This window comes from Prorops nasuta, unplaced genomic scaffold, assembly GCF_024137725.1.
Source record: "Prorops nasuta isolate Cenicafe-Biocafe unplaced genomic scaffold, Cenicafe_Pnas_1.2 PNAS00009, whole genome shotgun sequence".
NCBI lineage: Eukaryota > Metazoa > Arthropoda > Insecta > Hymenoptera > Bethylidae > Prorops > Prorops nasuta.
The window spans coordinates 5,024,491-5,048,599 of record NW_027116806.1 but is presented as its reverse complement, the minus strand read 5'-3'; the positions used below and the strand labels follow the sequence as shown (position 1 = coordinate 5,048,599).

The following is a 24,109-nucleotide window of genomic DNA, read 5'->3' as shown; positions in this document are numbered from 1 at the left end:
TCACTTTACGCGGGGCTACGTTCTGCCTCTGCAAATTAAAGGGGATCGGAGATTTGAAATCCATGCTGGTGAACATGGAGACGGTGTATTATTAACGATAAAATTTGAAGAAAGGAAAATTTCGACCAAAAAGTAAACTGTGCAGGTTACGTCGACTTGAAAATTTTTGGAAAAGGCCTGTCTATAGATAGAGCGAGAGTATTGATAATCAGCTTTCATTTATTTTTCACAACGAAATCAAAATATGTTACGCATTTTCTCTTGCCACTATCGTCTGGAAATGTCATGGATCCTATCTAGCTACTTCTTATCAGTTTCCGTTACCTCTATCTCGAGCCTGCAGCACGGCCATTCAATTGCTGGCCTGGCCTGATAAGCTTCTCCGACACCGACTTTTCGCCTATTGATTTAACAAAATAATGAGTTTAAAGCACTCAAATTCCTTCGAAGCTACCACTTCTATTTTCGAACAACAGTTGCATTACTACGGTCCAAATTAAACTCGGTGCAAATCAATAATACTCTGCCAATCACTAGAAATCATAATTAAACGACTATGTCAAGTGCGAAAAATTGTTTATTTATTTTCTCGTATTTTAATCTTTCATTTTTCGATTTTTTATAAAACATTTTTATCATGTATTATTGCGGGTATATATGATCAATGGTGCGCGGGGGTCAAAGGTGACTGGTCCCCGATCAATCTAAAATTTTTCTTCTTTTCCTAGGGGGATCCACGGGTAGAACGAGGCTTTCCCAAGTATCGCAGCGATGGACGTATCTCTTCAAGGCCCTTCTCATAGCCTCGTCGAGGCATCTCTCCAGCTGGCGGTTCCTGAATTTCGGTTTCACCACTTCCGCCAGTCTGTTGTTGCCACCCTGTGCCATCGGTCGATTGTCACTGGTCTGCAACGTGAACGGCGTTCTAAGGTTTTTCCTGCTCTCTCGTGACACCAAGTTCAGCAGGGAATTAGTCTCCATGGAATCGATTATATCCTCCACATTTCTCAACAGCTGTTTACCCTTCGTCGCCGTAACGTCGGGAATATTTTCTTTATTGGTTTGCTCCACTTCTGGGGCCTTTGAGTCGATCAATGAGGAACTGCTGCAAGCACCCTGATCGTGCCTACTCTTCTCTCCCCCCTCCCTCAAAATCTTTCTCTTCGACTGTCTCGTCAAACTCTTCAGCGTCCTGTGGCCGAACAGTCCTTTGGGCAGCAGTCTTATTTTCAAGGAACGCGGATTATTCTGCACCCTGGCGATTCGCTCTGGAGAGCCGAAACTCTCGGTCGAAGATTGGTCGTTGAAATTGAATTTTAGGGGGACGCATTCCTCGGTGCTGCTACGCTCTCTCACCATCCATTCCGTCGTGTCCTCGCTCCTTCCGGCCCAAGGACCGTCGCGTTGCGGTATTGATTTCTTCAAGGCCGCTCCTTCGTCAGGGTCAACGATTGAATCGGGCGACTCGATCGAAGTTCTCCATGCACCCGAAGCTTCCACCTTCCAGAAACCCCGAGGGTCTCTGGAGAATTCTTCTTCCGGTCTCGTGCTTCTCATTGCTTCCTGCCAAATGCCCACGTCGTCGCTGTTCACGCTGCTGACGCTGTCGAATCGTCCCAGAAAATCTGTCTCTTCGTCCGTACCCTCCTCTACCCCGTTCTAGATCATTAAAATAGAAAGGTCGCGATAAATCATTCTTACAGCTCTATGTTCAATAATTTTGATAACTTTGCAGTTTCGCTTCGCTCGCTTTTCATCGTTAATGCTTTACCAAGAATCCCAAAGAATCCTCCGGATAACGTCCAACCTCGTTATCGTCGTCCAGGAAGAATCCGGATCTGGTTACAAATTTCGCTTCAGCCATTTTGCCTAAAAATCAATTATTACTGTCCGAAAAGAAAAGCAAGATTCTCCGTTTCTCAAATTTTCTTCAGATTGTGCCTAAAAGTGCAAATTAAACGGTCGAAAAATTTTGTCGAAGGGGAAACACGTTAAATTTTGATGTTGAACTTGACTCGAGTGAATTTTGACGAGTATCGCGCACGGTCCTTGAAATTATCGAGCGAGACATTTCTGAAGTTTGCGTCAGGTTTATTTTTATTTACTTAGACAAGAATAGATTGTTGTTTTTTTAACAAGCGAGAGTCGATTTAGCGTAACACATTCATATAAGCGTGCTTTTTTTTTCCAACGAATCCCTCCTTTAGAAATAGTGACGTGTGTGGGGTAGGTGACGTCATCGAGGACTCCGCTTCGTTTTTTCGTCAGATTTGCCTTTTTGGGTCGTTTTATTCGTTTCTTCCTTTCCACGAACAATCAGCTTTTCATTCGAAACCTTGGTAGAAAGGTCGAGGGGCAAATTCATGCGTTTTTTTCACCATTTCTCGCATACGTCCTTTCCTCCTCCGAACGAATTTTTATCACCAGTCCGCACGAATCGAATCGCAAGGACGAAATTCCGAATGACACCGCTAGGTTTATTTTATTTTCCAGCAGCTTCCATCGCATCGCGTTATTTATATCACCTGAGATTCAAAACATTAACACTGACATTAGTGCTTCATACAAAGACAATTATTTCAAGTTTTACGCATACTTACGATAAGCCAAGACCTATGGCATAAATATCAGGTATTTCAGCGAGAACTTTGGTCTTTTTTTGGAAGGTTTGTTTTTTCGGATAACTGCGAGTTTTGTTCTTTTCCGGGATTGGACGGTAAAGTTTGCCTTGAGACGCGGGCAGTAATGGCACGGACGACACTTGAACCTGGGGCTGTATCGTCGCGGTTCTCTTATATTTTTTGGCAGCCTCCCGTATCGCGGTATTTATTATCTGATCCATCCAACGAACAATTTACCAAACAATTATCTCCAATTCGATCTTTCTTATACCTATGACTTTGTATATATATATATATATATATATATATACCTTGTCCTCGTTCTGTTTCGCCATTTTACTAGATTTCGATGTAACACTAGTGGACTGTTGTTGAAAGGCCATAATTTTTGAAATTATCGGTTGCTGCTTGGAGGGGGAAACTTGCTGCGGTTTGACGACCGGTCGAACCGTTGAAGTTCGAGGCTTTTTCAATATTTTCTGGGTAGGTTTTACGCTACCCTTGGTCTTCGATTTATTCTTCAACATTTTAACAAATTATAGACACGAACTAATTTTTTGAAAATTCCTCCAGAGTTTACCTGATCAGCTGGTGGTGGATTCTTCGAGTTCAGCTGAATCGCGGATGTTCCCTTTGTCAGCATAGTCGGTTTTTCCAAGAGTGTCGATATCTTGGAGCTTTTGGCCGGGGCAGTGGCTGGCAGTGCTTGGCGAAATTTCGACGATGCAGTTTCGAAGTATTCGTAGTAAGCTTTATCCAACTGCAGTTCTATCTCTTCCAACAAATCCACGATCATCGGTCCTATGTGAGCCTGATTCATCGGTTTCTTCTTGGTTATGATGGCCTATTTAAGCAATTATTCAACCATTTTAATTGAAATACTCCTCACGGTTCCTTTTATTTTCCAGTACTCACTGTTGGAGATTTACTGAGCAAGCTGGCTCTAGGATCTTGAAGATTGGTCATGGACCTTCTTTCGCCAGTGGCGATCCTCGTACCCTGGATACAGAGGGCTGCTCCCAAATATGGCTGACAAGTTGGCATTTTTTGCTTATAAACCAATTCGAAGAGACCAGTGTTCGCAGTTTTGTCATCTCGGTAGTCTACGATGACTGCAATTTTTTTTTGTAATTTTTTATCGAATTTAAACATATTAAGGAGCCAAGCTTTTACCTTTTACGGTATCCTCCATGACCTGCTTGCACAATCTTGTGGTGACACTGCTGGAGTAGCTCATATCAGGATGGCTATTGATCTCTATCAGCCAAACGGAAAAATCATCCATCACCATAAAATCAGCACCATACAACTCGAAACTGCACTTTCTTCTATCCATGGCTTCCTGACTGGCCAAAAGTGATCCTACTAAACCTTGTTTCATTCCTGGATAAATCATCTCGTCCCAAACATCGTCGTGCCCCTGTTTTCTAATTGTTTCGTATATTTACACTGGTCAATTATAGTTTTGCCACAAGAGAGAATACATTATGGCAATTGTGCAAATACAAACTTGAGGAATTCCTTGAATGTGGTCGAATCCCACATGTTGTCCTCTGGCAGTGCTGGATCTCGATCGGCACTGTTTTTATATTTATATTGGATAGCGTGATTGCAAAGGTGAATCGACTCGTGAAAATTTCCCAATGTGAATTTTTGGGAGCAGAATCGCAAATAGCTCTCCCTAAAAATCCCCCCACAATTGTTGTTATTGATGGAAATGGTATAGTGTTAAGATTTATATAGGATAGAATTTATATAGCGACTAATAGTTTATTCGTGGCTTTCTATTAAGAGCGTGAGAATAATTTCAGCCGAGTTTCGACTTAAGAGGCAAAGTTTCGAGAAATTAGAAGTTACGTGGGACAAGTTTGGCCTCTGGAAGAAAATTGGGTCGTGTATTATTAATAGAGAGTTGTCGTGAAAGCTTATGAGCGAGCATCGCATGATAAGGATGAATGCATTAATGACACGTAAAGCATGGGCTAATAATTAACCCAATTTGCAATTCAGACTTCTAGCATCTTGCTATAAAGTTTATCCAGGAAATACCTATACATCCATAATGTCAAGGGCTGGGCACACGTCACGATGAACCACTGCCTTATGTCGAATTTGGTGTTGTATATTAAAAGTGGCCTTTCTGAAGGAGAAGCAAAAATAAAAGGACGTTAATAATTCTAGTGAAAAATTCAGAGCAATCACATATTATGCATTATATAGTATACATGAGACGAAACCACACACCAATGTATTTCTGAACGACGTATCTCAAATCCTGAGCCTTGTTGGTAGGACTGATTTTAGCCAGGACATCCTCCAACCGATTCATCATGACTATTCCCCTCCCACGACTTTTGTTTCCTGGCTTGAGGATCCACACGTTCATGATACCATCCATGTCCAGCTGGGGCCAGTAGCTCTTCATTTTCTTCAAGATGTGTCTCGAAGCTAAGAAATATTTCTGCTTTTTGGATAATTTACAAATGAGCAATTATTAATTGTTCTTTTACAGTAATTAAATACATTTTGCGTTAATTCATAATTGTGAAGAGACCGTATTACTTGCTCACATGAAAGGGCACATTGTTGTGGACGAAAACCGATTGACCTTGAATGATTTTGTAGTACCAACCGAGGAATTGGTCCCACTGATAGGACCAGATTCTTTCGGCTTCTTGGTCGATGTCTTCGTGGACTTGTTGGCCAATGAAATCGCTGCATCTTTTTATGGCAAAATCTAACGCCTTTACAGGTACGGTGCCAGTTTGAGATCTTGCTGCTTCCTCACCCTCGCTGTTCGTCTTGTCCACTAACCATTTTAACAGCCCCAAACAGGCTGTAAATCTAACGAGGTATTTTTACAGTATGTAGATCCTCTTACACGAAACATAAAAAATAATTTAAGAGAAGCTTCTCATTTACCTGTAATCTTCCATAAAAGCGTGAAGCTGGTCTGGCTGGCAAAGATTGTAACATCTTGGAAACAAAGTGTTGGATATATTTTGTTCGTAATGCCAGTGCATCTGTCTGAGATTGACACACAGACCAATCTAAAAAGCGAGATGGTAAAGAACGAATGACTATAGCAGTGGAAAACGTAATAATTACCTTGGAGGTGAAGGATGCACGACAGTATCTGTTAAAGAGAGTTGTTTTGTTATCCTGAGCTGGCCAGCCAGGCCAATCCGACCCAGTGTTCCACAAAAAATCCACCGTGTGATTGGTCAGAAATCTGGAAATTAATTGACGCTCGCTCTGCAAATCCGTAAGGTCTCCAATACCAGCCAGTAGTGTCACAGGATTGGTGTCCAAGGTCAGATGTTGGTCGGCTGTAAGGAAAAGGAAATTTTATCGATCTATCTCAGTAGAAGGTAGAAAATTGATGACACTGCATTTTTCGATAAAAATAAATTGAATAGTTCTCCGAGACACGAGTACCTGGCGAAGGTTTCCTAAAATATTTCTCGATCCAACCCCTCTTGAGCAAGCAATCACGTATAACCCTAGATCTCCCGTAGATCATAAAAGTTTTATGAGCACTTATGGCTTCCTTCACCAATTCTTTAATTCGCAGGAAACGCTCCTGCAGCGTCGGTGGTAATTCCGCCTCCAATTTCTCTAGGTCCACCTCCGGATTTTTCTCACCTGAGACAATTGTTCCAAAATGATCGAGTTTAATTTTAATTGTTTTAATTTCGTACCATCTTCGGAGACTGAAGGGACTTCCACTGACGGTTCGGCCTTCAAGCTGGTCTCGACAACTTCCGGTATTCCTCCACTTTCCTGCTTTTCCCTATTTTCTTTCTGTTCCGTTTTCTTTTCGACATCCGCATCGTCCTTGGGCGACTGGAGAACGTTCGTTGCGACTTCATCTTGGGCGTTCATGTAGTTTTCTGCAAAGCGCAATTTTCTTCAAGGACTCTGCATCGTTATACCCTCCTCTTCCAATTCGAATTTGATTCTCTCACCTGCAATGCAATTTTTCACCCGGTACAGCGTATCCATTGTTATTACAATTACACGTCCTAAAACTGCGAGACTATGAACTGTGCGAGGTGAAAATTCTACCGAAATCAGATAAGAACGAACTAAGCTTATTTTTCCTTATTGCTCTCATTCGAGAGTTCTCCCATTGGTTCGTGAATTTGTCATAAGCACACTGCGCTTAACACTGAAGGACGTACGTTTGTTTACGAACGAGTGGACTTGCTTACATTTTGGGAACATTTATTGTTTTAACTTAGGCAGCTCGTAGATGGTTAAAATCACGTGGAGTCCTCGTGTATTTTGGTCTGGTTCGGGCAGTCACGAGCAGGTGACCCGGGGAAGAACTAGGCCAGGACTGAAGGAAAACGTCCGAGGTCACCGCGGAGGGAAGGTGGAAGGTGGAAAACGGAATTTCGCAGGCGCGCCTACGAATACCAGGATAAGAATCGCAATTCCAGAATAGAACTCTGAATGGTACTACGCTGGCCAAGACTGCCTAAATCGTACCAGGCACCTCTGCAGGAAAATCACCTGAATTTCACACACACACACACACACACACACAGAGAGATAATACCTATAATCAAACTTGCCCAGAGCAGCGCGTTTCAAATTGATAAGAAAATGTTTTGAAATTCTATATAGGAAATGATATCTTCGAGCGATTATTTTGATACCTGCAGAATTGATGATAGGTCGAAGAATAAAAGATCATTCGAGATACAAAAATGATTACTTGGAGCTATCATTTCTTAAAAGTGTCGATTTAACGATATTTTGGAAGTCATTGCTTTGCGCAATGCTGCAAGCTTACAAATCTTTTGTACCCATAAGAAATTTACTTTTCTGCCAGCTCCCTTCCATCCATTTAGCAGCTTAGGAAATACCAGATTGTCCATCGATTATCGATTATCTAAAATAAACCTTTTCACTTCACACTAATTTCTTGCTCTTACTTTCAGATTTTATTTAGGACAGCTTCCTCTATCTTCAAGCGATAACACTATCTCACCTTCTATTTTCCTTATTCGAACCCCAATTAAATCTACGAATCTCGCTTGTTGCAAATCGAGCGTTTTTATGCCTCGCTGCTGTTACTGAGAAGTATTTTTCTGTCCAATTCTGATCATCTGGTAAATTGGAAAAGAACTTGATGGGAATTATTAAATCTTTGGTGGGACAGGGGATCTCGTTAACTAACCATTAGATACAAACTGGAAGAATTGTAAGACGATGCATATAATTTTTGAAAATGATCATTCGATAAATATTTTTGTAGTTTTTTTTTATATACGTTTACTAAAGAATTTTGACGGATATTCGGAGGTTTGGCTTAATAATTTCGACGAAATATTGCGAGTGTGATTGAAGTTGTTGATTTTATGGAAAGGATTGGAAACATTTTCCTATCGCGTATTATCGAATGAAGTTGAGAGTAGATACTTCATGTTGTTCCATCCGTTTGAATTTTCGCGCTTTTAATTTCCGCTTCCACGCACACGTGAATGAGAAGAATAGGTGTACTGTGGATAATGCAGTCTACTCCGCTTCGTTACTTGTGTGAGTAGAATATGCACGTGAATGACAAGTAATCTCTTTGGAAGAAGCCTGCCAGTTCTTAAGAAACCGGAGTGCAATTAACGAGGAAGAAGTTTATTTAACTGTGTAGCATAAAGTAAGATTGAAAAAAATGACGAAATTCTTGAGACAGGCCGCTCTTTTTTTATTAACGGAAAATTGCTTGGAACAATATTTCGAGAAATACGATTTTCTCCATGGTAAATGCACAGGCTACTTTACTATTTTTTTGCCTCTACAGTAACAATATTTAAGGACAGTTTTTATGCAAATACTATACAGTTACAAACTTAAACAACGGACAATCGAAAGATTTTGTTTTCAAGTTGGGGTTTTGAAAACGTCGATAAAGGGAAAGATTAAAATGGATTTTGTTAAGAGCATATTTTTCAAGCCCAAAATTACAAATATTAAAACCATTGATGATGTTACAGGAGAATGTTTTAAATCAACCTTGAGCAAAGCCCTTGGAATAGCAATTATCAGTGGTTCATTGCTTGGTAAGAATTAATACTCTGTACTTTATGATCATATTTATTATCATTGTAATATTTCAGTTAAAGTACCCCAAGTAGCGAAACTTTTACAGAATAAAAGCAGCAAAGGAATTAATGTCTATAGTGTATTGCTAGACTTATTTGCCATTACGTCTATGGTGTCTTATAGTTTTATCAGTGGCTTTCCATTCAGGTAATTATGTAACGATTCTTACAATTTCTATCCTAATTAGAAGCTGTACTTGTTACAATTATTTTCAGCTCTTGGGGAGATGGAATATTCTTAGGATTACAGACACTAGCCATAGCTGTTCTGGTTATGCATTATTCAGGAAATTCTAACCAAGCAGCTGCATTCTTTGGAGTTTATTTAGCAGTTACATATGCCGCAATGCGTGAGCTTATTCCTGTCAATATACTTTGGTCTTGTCAAGCTATGAATATTCCCATTATTCTTATCAGCAAGGTTAATATATATTTATTACCCTATTTGTTTTTCTTTTACATCTCTTATCTATACAAGATTCTTAAATTTTCAATGTAAATAAAATAACAGTTTGTAAATTTTTGTTGCAGTTAATGCAGGCATATACAAATTATTCTAATGGAAGCACTGGGCAGCTATCGGCAGCAACATGCTTTATGTTGTTCTTTGGATCCCTGGCAAGAATATTTACATCTATCCAAGAAACTGGGGACAAAACAATGATACTTATGTATATCTGTTCAACTTCAGCCAATGCTGTGATAGCAGGCCAGTTACTCTATTACTGGCATGCCATTCCAAAGAAATCTTTGACGAAAGAAAGCAAAAAGTCCCAATAAGTTATTTAAAGAGAAAAAATATTTTTTAGGAAAGGAATGATTAAACGTAGATTCTTTTCATTGTTATAAAATTTCAAAAGAAAATTTAATAATGCATGTCATAATTGACTGGATAACAAAATATTTTTTTTTTTCTAAATATTTATCTATTATCTCATTCCAAAACTAAGAGATAATTATTTAAGAAAAAGAATTCTTTGATCATTAATGTATATATCGAAAATTGTTTTTGTACATTAGCATTTAAAGAATAAATGAAGCATTGTTAAGGAGTTAAGTTTATTGTAAAAACTGGTAAAGGTAATTTTTAAGGATGAAAGTGTAAGAGCGCATTTGTCTTTCTATTTTAAGGATAAAAATCATGTCGCGACAATATTTGTCCAAATTCTAAAATAAAGCGTTACGATACAGGGAATAAAAGTTTCGTCAATTACCGAAATTTGTGGCTTTTGGGGTAGTACTACACTGTCTACGGTATCTGAAATATAAGGAGCACATTGTGTTTCATAAATTTCAGTAACAATGAGTTTCGTCATAGAACCGGAAGTAAAAGATCGACCGTTAAAACGTTTAAATCGGTTTATTAAAAGAAAGTTTGACCAGCGCAGTGATGTATTTGTTGGGCGCGCGCTTGCGTCCCGCGTTTTCTCGTCCCTGTCGGCCAAGTACTTCCGGTTTAGCGTCCCCGGGCAAAATCGTGCTCTCGCCTCGAGTGAGCGTCAGTAGCTTGAATTTGCCACGCAATTGTTTGTTATCCAGCGACTCTACGCATGCCGTGCAACGAGATTTACTGAAAAACATTATCCTATCGAGGGAACGGAATTTTTTAAATTAAAAGGTGAGTGCTATCACGAAGAATTAAGACGGAGAGAGAGAAAAAATATAAGGCACGGCGCATCTTCGTCCACGAGAGCGACTCGGTGAGAAAATGGCCGGCATGTGAGCGTCATATCGTCCGGCTTTCTCCAACCACTATTTTCCTTCTACCGATCGTAAATCAGATATATCGCCAGATAATAATTCTTTCGCTAATAATAAGCTATTCCTTAATCAGTCCTGGTTGGAGCCTGTTCTCATTAATACAGAGATTGGACGATTTCTGGAATTTTGTCGTCCTTATATATAGAAGGTAATTTTCTTTTCACTGATGCAAAATCAATACAGCGCCGAATTAATCGCTAAAGTACTCGGTATAAACCTTCGCTGGACACGATTCCACTTGAAAAAGAAAGTGGACGATTTGTGAAGAATAATCGTCTTATTAGAAGGTGTACAAAGGGAGCGTATGTAACACTGATATTTATATATTCGTATATGTATATATATGTATATATACATATACACATTTCTAGGAAAAGTGCCAATTCGGTCAGTTTCCGGCGCGTTGAGCTTTAATTTTGCAGCTTTTCTGCTTATCAACGTTAAGGGCGACGAGATTAGAAAGATTTTACCCGACAATTGGCAGAAAATTAATAATGTGTTTTATAATGAGCCTTGGTTGGACCTGTAATAATCGTTAATGATAAAACTGGATGATTTCTGGAAAATTATCGTCGTTATATATGTACGGAAGGTAAAAAGAGAATATATGTATACATATATTCTCTTATGGAGTAAATACAGAGAATATATAAATAGGTTTAACTGGCAAGATTGTCAGTTTGGTCGGTGAATATTGCAATTGAGCTCGAAGTCTAAAGTTTTTCTTCTTATCAACTATAAAGGGTGGCATTAGAGCGCTTTTGCCTGCGATTGGAATTTTATGGTTGAGGCTGAGCTAGGAGGAATTGATTCACTAAAATATTTGGTAACGAGCCTTGCTTGGACCCATTGTTGGCTGACAGAAAGGCTTTTGTATGCATGCAGTGTCTCTCAATGATAGGATAAGAAGAGAGACTTGCGTTAGGGTATTATTAAATACATTTTGGACATTCTAGAGGTCCATTTAACTCGAAAGGTGATTCGAACCATCCAATTTTCCTAGTCTTACAGGTTAGATAGAGCAGAATCTGAAATGGAGTCAATGGACGCGCGCCTTGTGGCGCAGGCATTGAACTACCATGGTCAGCAACTGCAGAAAGTGTGGGAAGGTGATCGCAATGAGAATGAATTGGCCATGCTTAATCTCAAGGAGCCTAGTTTTGAAATTTATCAACAACGACAGAAAACCCTTAGGTATGCTCTTCTGAAATATGCTTCTGCTTCTGCTTCCTCCTCCCCCTCTTTTTAATTCAAGCCTTCTCTTCAACCTGCTACTCATTATTTTTAAATGCAAGGTGCAAACAACTGGATTCTTAATTCATCAATCTATCAACTTCCAGCTTTACAGATAGGGGAAAAAGGTTGAAACTTCAACAGTTTCTTGCTAAAAAAGCAGATGCTCTTTATGATAAATCTAATTTGGGGAAGACTATTGAACCTATCAAGCAAGAGTTAGGGGATGAAGGTAAATTCTATTGTGAAATTAGTCCATCTGTTATATGTGATTGCTTGTTAATCCAGTATTAAGAAAAAATTGCTTGCAGAATTTTATGCTACAATGCCAGGACTTGATTCTTTCGTCACAATGGAAAAATCACAACGTATACGTAACTTCTTGGAGGTATACGCTATTTTTAAAATATACTTTTTAAAGAAATAAATAAATTTTATTTTTTGTTAAATAAATTTATTTTTTCAGAATTTAATTATCGGAGATGTTATTTATGCGCAAGTTATGGGTAAAAGTGCAGCTGGGCTACTTCTTAAAATTCTCTGCAACTGCAGTGATTGTCCCAGAGTAGTTACAGACTTGGGTGTTAAGGTATATAAAAAAACTATGTGTATAGGGTGTTTCACCTTTGTTAGTTTTAGAAATTTTCAAATGTTTTAAAAAGAATATGTTTGGTTTTAAAATACTCATTATTTTAGGAATCAATATTTTAGTGATAGTCAGAAGGTTTTTATTTCTTTTTAATTGAGGTCCGATATTTTTGATTGCTTATTTTTTAGATTATATCAGGAGGTGTACAAAATACTATATCAATGTAGCATTTGATCTAAGAATTTTCGAGATATTTGGATTTGAAGTATTGTGTTTAGCGCACTATTTCAGCTAAACCAATACCTATGTATAGTTCCCAACTTAAATATCTCATAAATTTTGGGTTAAATAGTACATTAGTATAATAATTTGGAAAACTGGAGATGAGCTAATAGAAATATAAGAATCTATTGAAAAATATTAATAACTTTAAAATATTAAAAGAAATAACTTTTGGAAAGAAATTGATTCATGAAATAAAGAGCTTTTATCAAACCAAAAAATTGCCCCTTAAACATTTGGAGTATTTCTTTACCTAACTTAAAAACCTCTAGGTGAAACACCCTTTATATTTTGAACGTTTTCAAGAAGGAAGATGAGGAAGCAAAAAGAACTTTTTTAATGGATGGAATAAAATCTTTCAGGCACTTATATTGAACACGGCCACAGTGCCAGCAGTGGACAAGAAAGGTGTGACAAGAGGCTTCATGGCAAATGATCTCGTCTGCGTCCTAGTGAGTGAAGTTAACGTAGAAGCGGAACGAGTTGTCGCTGTAATGAACGAAGCACCACGTGAAGGTCAATCTTCGCACCCACCTATGGGCCTTATTCATTCAGACGATCTACCAGAAGCTTACAAGTAAGTCTCCTGTCTATTTGGCTCTTATTCATGTTTTTATGCCTTACTAACTTATGCGGTCACAATGTGTATTGCAACATAGGATTGTCTTACAATCCACCGCAATTTAATGGAAGAGCATTAATCTCGATCTTAATTCGCCTTTTTCACTTTATGTTACACGCGTCTATTGCACTTTCGAGAAACACTGCGGTAATGATCTCGTTCTACGTTATTTGGTTATTAAAGCACTTGCTATACTCGGGATACATGGACTGTTCAGCCTAATCAATAGATTGACTTTTAGGATTCATTTCATAGAAATCGCGTTTAGACAACTTAGATCTGTATTTTCTTTTATTTTTTTATTGTGTATTCTTAATCGAGTGATCACGAGGTAAGGAATCTGATGTGGGAAAAGAGACTTGAAACTGTAATGGCAGTACTGCGATACTAACCAAATGAAGGTAAATCAGATTTGATTCCTCTGACACATTTTTATGAATTTAGGTGCCAGAACATTCTCTGTTACATAAAAAGTTGATAGTATGATGATGAATTTATAATGTGATACAAAATGATAAACCTTGAACAAATTGGTTGCCTTGGCTCTGTTGTGCACATATTGTATCTACGTTTGTGATATGTTATACTTGAAGCACCAGCCAGATAATGGCACCAAATGACATGAATGTCTTTTGAGGTTGACTTTCCAGTATGGGAGACGTTGAGCGTTGGGGCCTTTCGAGTGAGTTCAGCAGACGGTAGGTATAAAAACGATTTAAAGTTGTTTGGTCTCTTGCTAAAGATAAGTGTATTTACTAGAGAAGGCCAATATTTTCTAGTTGGCCCTGAACTTCTTTGCCACGTCGAATCGTCAATGTCTATATAACTTCATTAATGTTACTATTGAATTAGAGACCAAATAACAAATAGCCTTAATCGCCTGAACCTTTTTACCTTTAAGCCTCAAAAGAATTGCGCTTTGTCATAATAATGCCTCATTTAAACTTACAGCTTGTATTGACAAATATAAAAAAATATTCTAAAAATAACTGATGTCATGTTCAAATTGACACCACAAAATGCAAAACAGGCCAATGTACTACATCTAAAAATATATTATAAATACATTTTTTTGGTGAACTTGGAAGATATATAATGTATTCAGGCGTGGCTCCCGACCTATCCTAGGGCTATGCAATTTGTTTTATCGCACCAAAAAAAAACTAAATATATCGAAAAAAACTAATAAAACCGTATCATCCTTTGTCGATGATAATTTGTGTGCTTTTAAGTTGAAAAATACCTCCGATTACAAACACGATAGAAAAACATCTAGAAAAAATAAAAACCAAATTACACGTCTTAGCGGTACGTGAAAGGTGAGAGACGAGTTTCAATAAATAATGAAGGTTGTGTACCATAGTAAAGTATGAACTATAAGAAATTCGCAATAAAACAATGCCAACCTTTTGCACCGCATTCCTGTTTGAGAGCCCAACTGCTTGTTAACGGTACAAATGCAGATTACGATTGAATCTAAACAGAAAAATTGATCGCCATGTCCTCCCACACTATCCACGATTACAATGATAACCAAGGCTAACAAGGAATGCGTAGCATAACAATTTTTGAAAATAGGGTCGTATCATAGAATAGATCATGAAGATCGAAGAGAGTATTCCAATGAGTCATTCAGGTATAGTGTACAAGGAATTATGCTTTAAGTTTAATAATAAAATGCACATGGAAGGAGAAAAGGATGATGAATTGTGGGATAATGATGAAATGAACAAATTAAAGGAGCAGTCTATAATGAGATATTAATATTATGGTCATCAGGATTTTATCGAGTCTTTGGTTTTACCGTTAACGAAGCAGCCTTGGTTCTCTCTCTCTCTCTCTCTTTCTCTCTCTCTCTCTCTATACATATGTACATGTATATATAATCGTCGAAGGTCATTGTGATCGTTTCATTTGTTTAACCCTAGATTTTTCTATGTGATATAGGAAAGCATTGGACAACAAAGGACAGAGTTATGAAAAACTGTTGGAGAATAGTACAGGATTCAACAATCCCAACAACATTAAATATCTATGCGACCTGATAGGACTTGGTCAAGAAAATCACTCTAATATGGTAGGATTGAGGTAGGCTTACACTGACTAATGAGATAATGTCTCGGTAGGTCGATTAATTTTTCATGCTTTGTAAGTGCTTGATTTTTTCTTTTGAAGAGAGAAGTTCCCACCGAATGAGTACGCAACTGAATTGAGACGAGCACAAGCAAGGAAGTGGGCGTTTCGAAGTGTAGCCGACGGTATAGATCATTTTAAAGCTGGCAGACACTCTGAAGCTTTCCAGTGTTTGAATAAGGCATTGACCGTTGATCCTAGAAACGTGGAAGGTTTGGTAGCACGTGGAGCACTGTAAGTGAAAAAAGCTACTACTATTTAATATGTGAGAATCAAATAATTTCTTTTGTTTTTTAATATTTTCTTTTTATTTGTGTGTGTTAAGATATGCGAACAGTGGAAGTTTCAAGAAAGCGATTGAAGACTTTGAGAAAGCTTTGGAGCTGAATCAATCGCACGCCAACGCGAGAAAATATATGGCAGAAACTTTAGTAGCGTTAGGACGAAGCTACGAGGACGAGAAAAAGTACGAAGAGGCACAGAAAGCTTACGAGAATTGTCTTTCAATCGCTCCTTATCACGAGGAAGCGAGGAGCTCTATCGACTATATAAAAACTAAGACAATGTCCTCTTCGTTGAATCCATTGGAAACGTTCAAGCCCTTCGAGGCTGACAATGATAATGGCGAGGTTAAAAAAGACAAGAAAAAGCGTAAAAAGGAGAGAAAATCAAGATCCAAAAAGAGGCAACGCTGGAGCTCGAGCTCAAGCTCGTCCTCTAGTGGTTCCTCGAGTTCCTCCAGTTCTGATTCGAGCAGTTCATCCTCTTCTGGGAGTTCCCGATCCGCTTCTCGATCACCAAATCGTAAAAGGAAGCACAAGAAAGATCACCGTGGCTCTCTCTCGCCTCTTAGTAAGCGAATGGCACAATATAATAATCCTCCCGCTGCTGCCTCCACAGCGCATGATGTAATTGCTCCCCCGCAATACGTCGCTAATGCTAAAATGGACGAAAACGAAATCAAAATTCGTAAATTTTTGGAGCAGACGAAAGACGATTCTGATTATGAAGATAAGGTATTTTAATATAAAGGTTTTTTCTGTCAAATTGTAATATACATATTGAATATCTTGTTTAAACTGGAACTTTTTTTAAAGGTGAGGAAGTTCTTGGAGGAAACAGCTAGATGGAAACGCGAGAAGGAGAAGAAGCATTCAGAGAGTGACAAGTTAAAGAAAAAGAAGAAGAAGGAGAAGAAGGGTAAAGAGAAGGACAAGGAGGATAAGAAAAGTAGGAAAAAGAAGAAGAAGGAAGAACGCAAGAAGCGTAAAAACAAGGATAAATTGGAGCGTGATTTGGAAGCTTTAAAGAAATCCTCCCTTCCCGATCTAGAGCAACTCGAGTCCAAATTAAGTGCTTACTACGCAAAGGTTGAGAAAGAAACAGCAGTTCTGAAAAGGTTTGCTATATTACGAATAGATTTACTGAACCATGTCTACGTTAAAATTATGTTGCTAGTTTTGTTGATTATTCTTAATTTTCCAAACTGATTTTTTTTTTTTTTTTTTTTTTTGTAAATATGACCCTTAGCACTTGGGGAGCTTGCACAATGTAGCATAATTATGCTTTATTGATTTTTTATATTTAATAGGTATGTAGCACAGTATAATGACATACCTTCCCCTCTTAGCAACGCTGAGAAATTAGCGGAGAGCTCGCGTAGAGAAGAAGAATTACGCAGAGAAAGAGAGAGGGACGAAGCCTCAAAAGCATATCACGAACGCGAGGCCAGAGTACCTTTAACCGCCCACCAACGCAAGGGTAAGAAGCAATTACTTTCTTTTGCCTCAGCCGCCTTTTATGGCTTCTACAAATCATTATAGTTTATGGTTTCGATGTATCTGATGTTTGCCATTACTCACAGAAATACAAAGAAAACCACTGAACGACATGTTTGATCAAGATCCTCAAATGATGCATTCAGAGCCGAAATTACCTCCCTTGGATACTGTAGCGTTAAATGCCAAATGGAAGGCTGTGCAAGCTGCTAGGTAACGATCGTTTATCGATCTTCATCAACATTATTCCTATTGATTCTTAACTTAAAATTAAAACCTTGATTTATTTAGGCAAAAGGACGTAGTGCCACAGAAGTGGCAAGATATATCCGAGCCCTCAAAGCGAACTAACTTGGATAGTGACGAAGACGATGACAATGAAATCGAGGAGAAACTGCAGCGAGCGGCTTTGGAGAAGTCGTTGAATATACGCAAACAAATGCAACGAGAACTTGTGGAAAAAAGAGCGCAACAATCTCAGTCAATGCAAGGTCCGCCGTCTATGCCTAAAGAATCGCCAATGTCTAAGCAGGCAACCGTGAAATATCCAACTCCACAGCCACAAAATAAGTTCCAATCATACAAAGATCCCGTATCCTCTCAATCGACGCCAAACAAATTTGGAAATTTGGGCGGAAAGTTTCAACCGATTGGACAGCCTGGTCAGCATCCGCCAGAGCCACCGCGTCCACCGCCACAAGGCAAGAATCAAATCAAAGGTCCTAGGACGGATTCGGATAGCGATAACGAGAGGCATCACAGGCAGACACCCAGGAAACGAGATTCCACGGGCAGGACTGGAATGCCTAAAAGAATGAGCAGAGAGCGACCTATAAAACGTTCCAGAAGTCGGTCTCGCAGCGTGTCGAGTTCCGGAACATCGAGATCTCGGTCTGCTCGGAGGTCAAGATCCAGGTCGTACTCAAATCGACGATCGGGAAGCTACGAGCGCAAGTACAGCCGTTCCCCATCCGGAACTTACAGCAGATCACGCTCAAGATCACGTTCTAAATCATACTCAAGAAGCAGGAGTCGTAGCAGGTCGAACGACCGTGGCTACTATCGCAAAAGACAATTCAGACCGTACAATAATCGCGGCACATATTACAAGCCGAGATTCCAGAACTTTAATAACCCTAATCACCGCGGTGGTGGTAATTTCCAGAATAGAAATCGCTTTAATAATTACCAGCAACACAACAATAGGTTCGGTAACAGGCGAGGAGGCGGATTCCAGAACCGAGGAGGTGGCCGAGGAAGAGGAAACCGTGGCGGTAGATTCTTTCATGGGAACAAACAAGGATTTCGTGACTTCCGGGATCGACGGGACTTCAGGGATAGGAGGGCTCAATCGAGGGATCGGTATAGCGACAGGAGCTACTCGCCGGATCCAATGAGAAAGGTGGACGAAGCTAAAGAGAAGATAAACAAGATGCTCGAGGGTGATGACGGAGGGGATCAACCACAGCAACAGCAGCAGCAAGGTGGAGGTGGTGCTAGTGTTCCCCCTAACAAGAGGCAAGATGGACCTCTCAGCGAGGGCGAGGAGCGCGATGACGATGACTATGGAGAGAGGTGGGGAGAGGGAGAGGGGGGAGACACAACTAACAAGGTTGGTTAGGTTCGTAGACTCTATGTGAAAGGGCTATCGTTAGGATATATCGAATACATTGATGACGCACGGCGAAAAACCAACGATCATTGATGCATTTCTTCTTCTGATCATTGATGGGATCAGCTTGTTATAACAAATGCTAATGATCGCAAGAAAATGTTAATCAGACGACGTGACAGTGGAGAACTAGCGCATGCCAGGAACCGACTAACTCGTGTTTGTTGCTAGTGTGGAGAGGTTGGACCTGTCGACGATAATCTGGTTGGCAAGGAGTTCTTCATTGAGCGCATGAAGCAGCGAAGCAAGAATGTCTTAATGCAGAGAGCCATTGCAGCTAAGACTTGGTAGAAAAACCATTGCTTCTACTCCTACATCTGCGATATCGTCGCTTTCCCCTTCTCTTCTTCGGCCTTGCAGCGAATCCTTCAGCTTCACGTGAGAAACAATCCATACACCTTTCCTAGTCGAACAAGAACTTTACAAAGCTTGACTATCATACTTTTTCTTTTTTTTTTTACTTTTTTCATACAAGAGCACCTCGATACTTAATGCTCAAAAGACATTTAAAGCGAGAATAGGAAATCAAGTAAAAAGGAGAATTTTAGTAATATGAAAGAGAAAAACCTCATGGCGGTGTTTTAATTTATGTGTAAAACACTTATCTGGCTTGTTTTGGCTCTTCGGTGTTTCGAGCTTATCTCTTTTTCTGTATCATACTCGGGGTGATTGCATTCTAATCTAACATACCACACGCAATCATTAAAGTATTCGTGTTTTCCTGACGGAGCGCGTTTATCCCCATTGGTGGTGAACGACGAGTTTCGTTATCATCGATTATATAAGCCAAATTTTTTTCGTGTGTCCAAGTGAGTTTGGAAATGTTCATTTTATATTTAAGATACTTTACATTGCAAGAATCTTTGTCAATGATAGTAATTTCTGTAGTAATAATTATGATTGAATTTAGAGACTTTGTGGTTTTCCGAGTTTCTTATGAAATGGCCGTCTCGTCTATCTAGCAATATGTTAGCCTCTCTTTAACTTACCAATACTTTAAACCATAATATTGCTCTAATTATAATATAGGTATAATTAATTAGTACGACCATTATCTATGTTAAATGTAAACTAGTTCTGCTGTACAATTGAAAATGCATAAATACATGTGTGCAACAAAAACTTCCCATTGCTTTCTTTTTGTTTTGTGTTAATTTTTTCCCGCACCAAACGATTGAAATTTAGATTTCAGCTATCGAGTAATTTATTTCTTCAATTTTAATCTGGACGATTCATAACATGCAAATTTTTGCGAGACAAGCGCATTAGCATTTGGCGAAACGATAAAAACACGTTGGTAGAATTATTCCAGTTTTATATCTTAAACAATTGTGAGTATTTAAAGTATGCCAGCAATGCGGTGCCTGCATTCGTTTTCATCGCTTTATTGTCGAGGATGAGGAATATTTTTGTGTTTTCCGTTGTGCTTTTGGTAAGCAGCGTCTTTCCAGTTAGACCCGACGATGACAATGACGGTAAGTAACACATCTATGCGCTACTGTATCGAATCATTTAGCCACACTACGTGACTAATTTTAATCTGGTTAGACTATCAGTTAGAATGAAGAAATCTGTGTGTTTTTTTTTATAAGGCAACTGGATCGATCCTGATAATTTCGACTATACCATGACTTGCGGCGAGAATGAAGTTTACAGTGAATGCGATGCTAGTCCAGAATGTCAAAGAACCTGTCAAAATATGGATCAGTGGGATGATATTCCTTGCCCAAGAAGCAAAGTTTGCGTAAACGGCTGTATTTGCACGGAAGGCTACGCATTCGACGAATACGAACAATCCTGCATTTTACAAACTCACTGTCCTCGCGTTAAGCACTAAAAGACGGTACAAATAATCGACTATTCTATGGGACCTTTTCTGCAAATGTATTTTGACCAAGTATTATCGAATAACCGCTAAGTAAGCATAAAATTGTATTACTCTTGATAAACCAATAAATTAGTTAAACCGGACAGCGTTGAAACAATGGATGACTATACGTGCCATGATCCAGTGTTTTAACAAGGATAAAATTAATTAGGCGGTTTGAGCTAGTTAATTGAAAGCGGTTGAGGCTGGTAGTAAAAAGAGGAAGAGAAAAGAGAAGGTCGGTGCGACGATCAAAGAAGATTCGACGAAATTCATCGCTGAGCGCAAGGCTTCCTGCCATTGTGATTTTAATAAGCCTTATGTAAATTACAAATGAAATTGTCAGCGGCAGGTCCGCGGTCTATTCTTCGTCGTTGATGGGGACAATTAGAAGAGCTTTGTCCGGCAACCACCACACGTTGTCCGACTGGCAACTTGAGTCCTAACGAGAGAGGACCGCCCGCTAACCTCTAATGTTTGTATCCGGTTCACAGGACGCACGCTCACTTCCGGTTCACTGTGCTGACACCCGCAAAACTTCCCATCCGCAATTTCTTATTTCACATTTATGCATTCCTCGTGAACAATAAAGGTATTGAGATAACGTACCATTATTATTAGCGTATAGAACTGGAGGGATCGAACGATGTTTTTTATTACCAGCGAAAAATGATAAATCACAAGATGAAGATATAAAGCAAGTTGGTACGCTGTGCATCAGAAAGGATGAGATTTAGCTTCGGGGCCGGCCGTAGTTCTTTGTGCGAGGCTGAAAATCGCAATCGAAGAGCTCATAAAAGAGGAAGTTTGGCTTGATCGGGAAAGGAAGAAGACGTCAGTCGGGGTGCCGCGAAATCATTCGCTCGTAGTTGCCAGTAGAAGAATGGAACGGCTTGGAGCATACCCTTACCTCTAAGGAGGGGGATGAGGAGGAGGGATGGTTAGGGACGGATGGTGGTTGGTCGGAAATCGAACGGAATCACGGGGTGGCTGAGGTCGGTGGTCCGGGGCAGAGATAAGTTTTTACGGTAGGGTTACTAACTTACGGACTCGGCATTGTCGAGTTCCTGGTGACGGGAGGACAATGCGCGTTCGGGACACAATGCTTCACTCTGGAATCTGAAGGCAGTCTTGACTACCAAGACCAACCTGCACTTCCCCTTCTCCCCCCTCTTTCTCTATCAGCCTAACCTTCCATCATTTGGCACATACCACCTTGCAACTCCCCACATCGTCGACCTAACTCCCAAATGATTTTTCTCTCATCGGTATATCATACATCGATTTTCCCGTTTTCTTCTCCTCTGCAGCATAATTCATCGATACCGGAAGTGGCTGGTTAGGCCGGGGAAAAAATGGCGCCGAGAGCGCGGTGGGCTTTGCTAGGTTAGAGCGAGCTGGAGTGATATTGAAAAGAGAGGGAGCGAGGTGGTGGAGGCGAGAGAAGGTGGCTGGTGATGGTAAAGGGAGAGCGAGAAGAGTGCTTTACAGGCGGATACAGCGAGTGTCCTGCACTCTATTGATAAACTCTCTTTCAATAGACGCGGATGCCGGGCCGCCATTGAGTATCGATAATATTGGAACGCTGAATAGCTTCTCCGCTGAATGTCACAATGCTCTCCCATGATTAATAGACTTCCGCGACTTTTATCGAACTAAGATGTTACTTTCCGACGTGCGGATTGACGCATCGCGCACGTTTTTCTCGCTTTTATCGGGAGACAAGAAGCTCCGCCATCTTGCATTTCCCTGCAATTCCATTCCTCTCTCTCTCCCTTTATCCACCACGCGCTCCAGTTTATTCATCGTCACGTCTAATCACCGAAAATCCCGCGTCTTCTCTTTTATCGCTACTTCTCTAATACACCGATATTTCGTGAAAATCGGCTTAAGAAGGATCGGCAGATTTCGCCATTTCGTACGTGACTCGATGACGAAACGAGCGGGAAGAAGCCACCTCCTCGGAAAATCCCCTCGTTTCACGAGTTATTCCATGAAATCGCTCATACCTCTCCCTGCTGTTTTTCTTGCCACGACGTCGTATAAGAGTTAAATATGGAGCGTCGACGCCATATTGGCCAAACGGATAACCTAAAAGACCTACTTTTTCACTTTTCTCTTTCTCTACGCGTGTAAGCGTAAGCGCTCTTAAGAATGGATTTGGCAGGGAGTATATATATATATATATATATATAGTAATGTTGATATGGAATTTCGCAGTGGTTGAAACGATTCGGAGGAGAGATCTAATAGGAAAGTGAGGTATGGTGGATTACGTTAAACCATAGGCTGCTTCAAAGCGGGGTACTCGCCATGTATACAGGGTGTCCTCTATAGGGTAAGAATGGACGGGTGGTAGTAGAGTGGGGTGGGAGGGGGAGGGCGTCTCTGAAAAGCCGTACTCGCGCCAGCGTATGCAGATAATCGGTACAAAGCCTTTCGTCCTGTGACAAAGGAGAGTCCCGGCCAGCTTCGTAATACGCACACACTCTCGCGTACGTGAGCGAGCATGCTGGCATACACAGGCGCACACATCGAACCACCTGCGGCACAGATAGTTCGTATTGTTATACAGGGTGGTACTGTGGAACTCCAAGGAACCTGTTTCCAACCATTATACCATTGACTCGCGTCGGGTGCTGCAGCAGTTTATTTTGCTAGTTCCTTGTGACGTCACTGGCTCAGCTCTGCTACCAAAATCGGCAAAAGAGGAAAATGTAGGATCGTGGAAGGGAGAGCGAGAGAGAGAGAGAGAGAGAGAGAGAAAGAGAGAGAGAGAGAGAAGCTATGGAAGAAAAGCATTGGAATTCATTACTCGGAAAGGGAAATCGATGAAGTATCAGATTTAACTGGCGATAAGTCGGACTCAAAACTCTTATCGTTTCTTTCCCCCAACTGCTTTTCTCCCTTTTTATCTTTATTCCCTATCGCTCTCTCTCTCTCTCTCTCTCTCTCTCTCTCTCTCACTCTCGCTCTCGCTCTCGCTCGCTCCATCCAACTCTTCCCTTTTCTTTCAGTGACTCCAACCCCTCCGTGCAACTACATTCTTTTCAGTATTCACTGTGCAGTTTCTTGTACCGATACTTCCTTCTTTCAACGCCGCGTCATTCAAGCTTTTGATGCCGCGGCGACAAAGCTCTTTACTTCTTTCCGCGAACGAATGAAAGCAAGCCAGCCTGGTGTGCGTAATACACCCACCCTCTCTTACTCCCGCTCTTACCACCACTATCTCGCCGTATATTTATCTCCGTGTGGAAATACATAACGCGCGCGCACACTCACACTAGCCCGCCTTTCAGCCAGTATTTTCCCCCTTTATTTTCCGAATATGAAAGGAAAAACTGATTGTCGCCCCCCTCCGCGCGCGCGACTCCCCACCCCTTCCCCGACCCTCGCCCATCCCTGCCTAGTGGAATTTTCGCCGATTCGACCTACCTTTCCGGT

General features: G+C 40.2%; 5 protein-coding genes across 5 annotated transcripts; 3 read left to right on the top strand and 2 right to left on the bottom strand.

The window, feature by feature from the left end:
- Positions 1-683: 683 nt before the first annotated feature.
- Positions 684-2,500, bottom strand: LOC136776262 (uncharacterized). Its single transcript, XM_066731659.1, has 2 exons — positions 1,772-2,500; positions 684-1,659 (listed from the first exon to the last, which is right to left on the bottom strand). Exons 1-2 carry the CDS (start codon positions 1,862-1,864, stop codon positions 700-702), a joined length of 1,053 nt encoding a protein of 350 aa, XP_066587756.1. The 5' UTR covers positions 1,865-2,500; the 3' UTR covers positions 684-699.
- Positions 2,501-2,596: 96 nt separating this feature from the next.
- LOC136776198 (tubulin glycylase 3A-like) lies at positions 2,597-6,982 on the bottom strand. Its single transcript, XM_066731579.1, has 14 exons — positions 6,590-6,982; positions 6,323-6,514; positions 6,060-6,266; positions 5,730-5,950; positions 5,544-5,671; positions 5,192-5,465; positions 4,866-5,082; positions 4,671-4,761; positions 4,132-4,302; positions 3,795-4,048; positions 3,537-3,733; positions 3,172-3,465; positions 2,933-3,127; positions 2,597-2,833 (listed from the first exon to the last, which is right to left on the bottom strand). The coding sequence occupies exons 1-14, from the start codon at positions 6,624-6,626 to the stop codon at positions 2,597-2,599; spliced, it is 2,715 nt and encodes a 904-aa protein (XP_066587676.1). The 5' UTR covers positions 6,627-6,982.
- Positions 6,983-8,163: 1,181 nt separating this feature from the next.
- LOC136776264 (mannose-P-dolichol utilization defect 1 protein homolog) lies at positions 8,164-9,780 on the top strand. The gene is made up of 5 exons (XM_066731663.1): positions 8,164-8,386; positions 8,621-8,686; positions 8,744-8,876; positions 8,945-9,149; positions 9,260-9,780. Exons 1-5 carry the CDS (start codon positions 8,299-8,301, stop codon positions 9,506-9,508), a joined length of 741 nt encoding a protein of 246 aa, XP_066587760.1. The 5' UTR covers positions 8,164-8,298; the 3' UTR covers positions 9,509-9,780.
- Positions 9,781-10,356: 576 nt separating this feature from the next.
- Positions 10,357-19,914, top strand: LOC136776316 (tetratricopeptide repeat protein 14 homolog). The gene is made up of 14 exons (XM_066731742.1): positions 10,357-11,415; positions 11,493-11,683; positions 11,830-11,954; positions 12,034-12,110; positions 12,189-12,311; positions 12,956-13,170; positions 15,163-15,303; positions 15,391-15,582; positions 15,674-16,364; positions 16,446-16,747; positions 16,940-17,109; positions 17,213-17,339; positions 17,418-18,738; positions 18,970-19,914. Exons 1-14 carry the CDS (start codon positions 11,365-11,367, stop codon positions 19,087-19,089), a joined length of 3,846 nt encoding a protein of 1,281 aa, XP_066587839.1. The 5' UTR covers positions 10,357-11,364; the 3' UTR covers positions 19,090-19,914.
- Positions 19,915-20,145: 231 nt separating this feature from the next.
- On the top strand, positions 20,146-20,763 carry LOC136776401 (allergen Api m 6.03 / Api m 6.04-like). Its single transcript, XM_066731903.1, has 2 exons — positions 20,146-20,273; positions 20,391-20,763. The coding sequence occupies exons 1-2, from the start codon at positions 20,195-20,197 to the stop codon at positions 20,633-20,635; spliced, it is 324 nt and encodes a 107-aa protein (XP_066588000.1). The 5' UTR covers positions 20,146-20,194; the 3' UTR covers positions 20,636-20,763.
- The last annotated feature ends 3,346 nt before the right edge of the window (positions 20,764-24,109 follow it).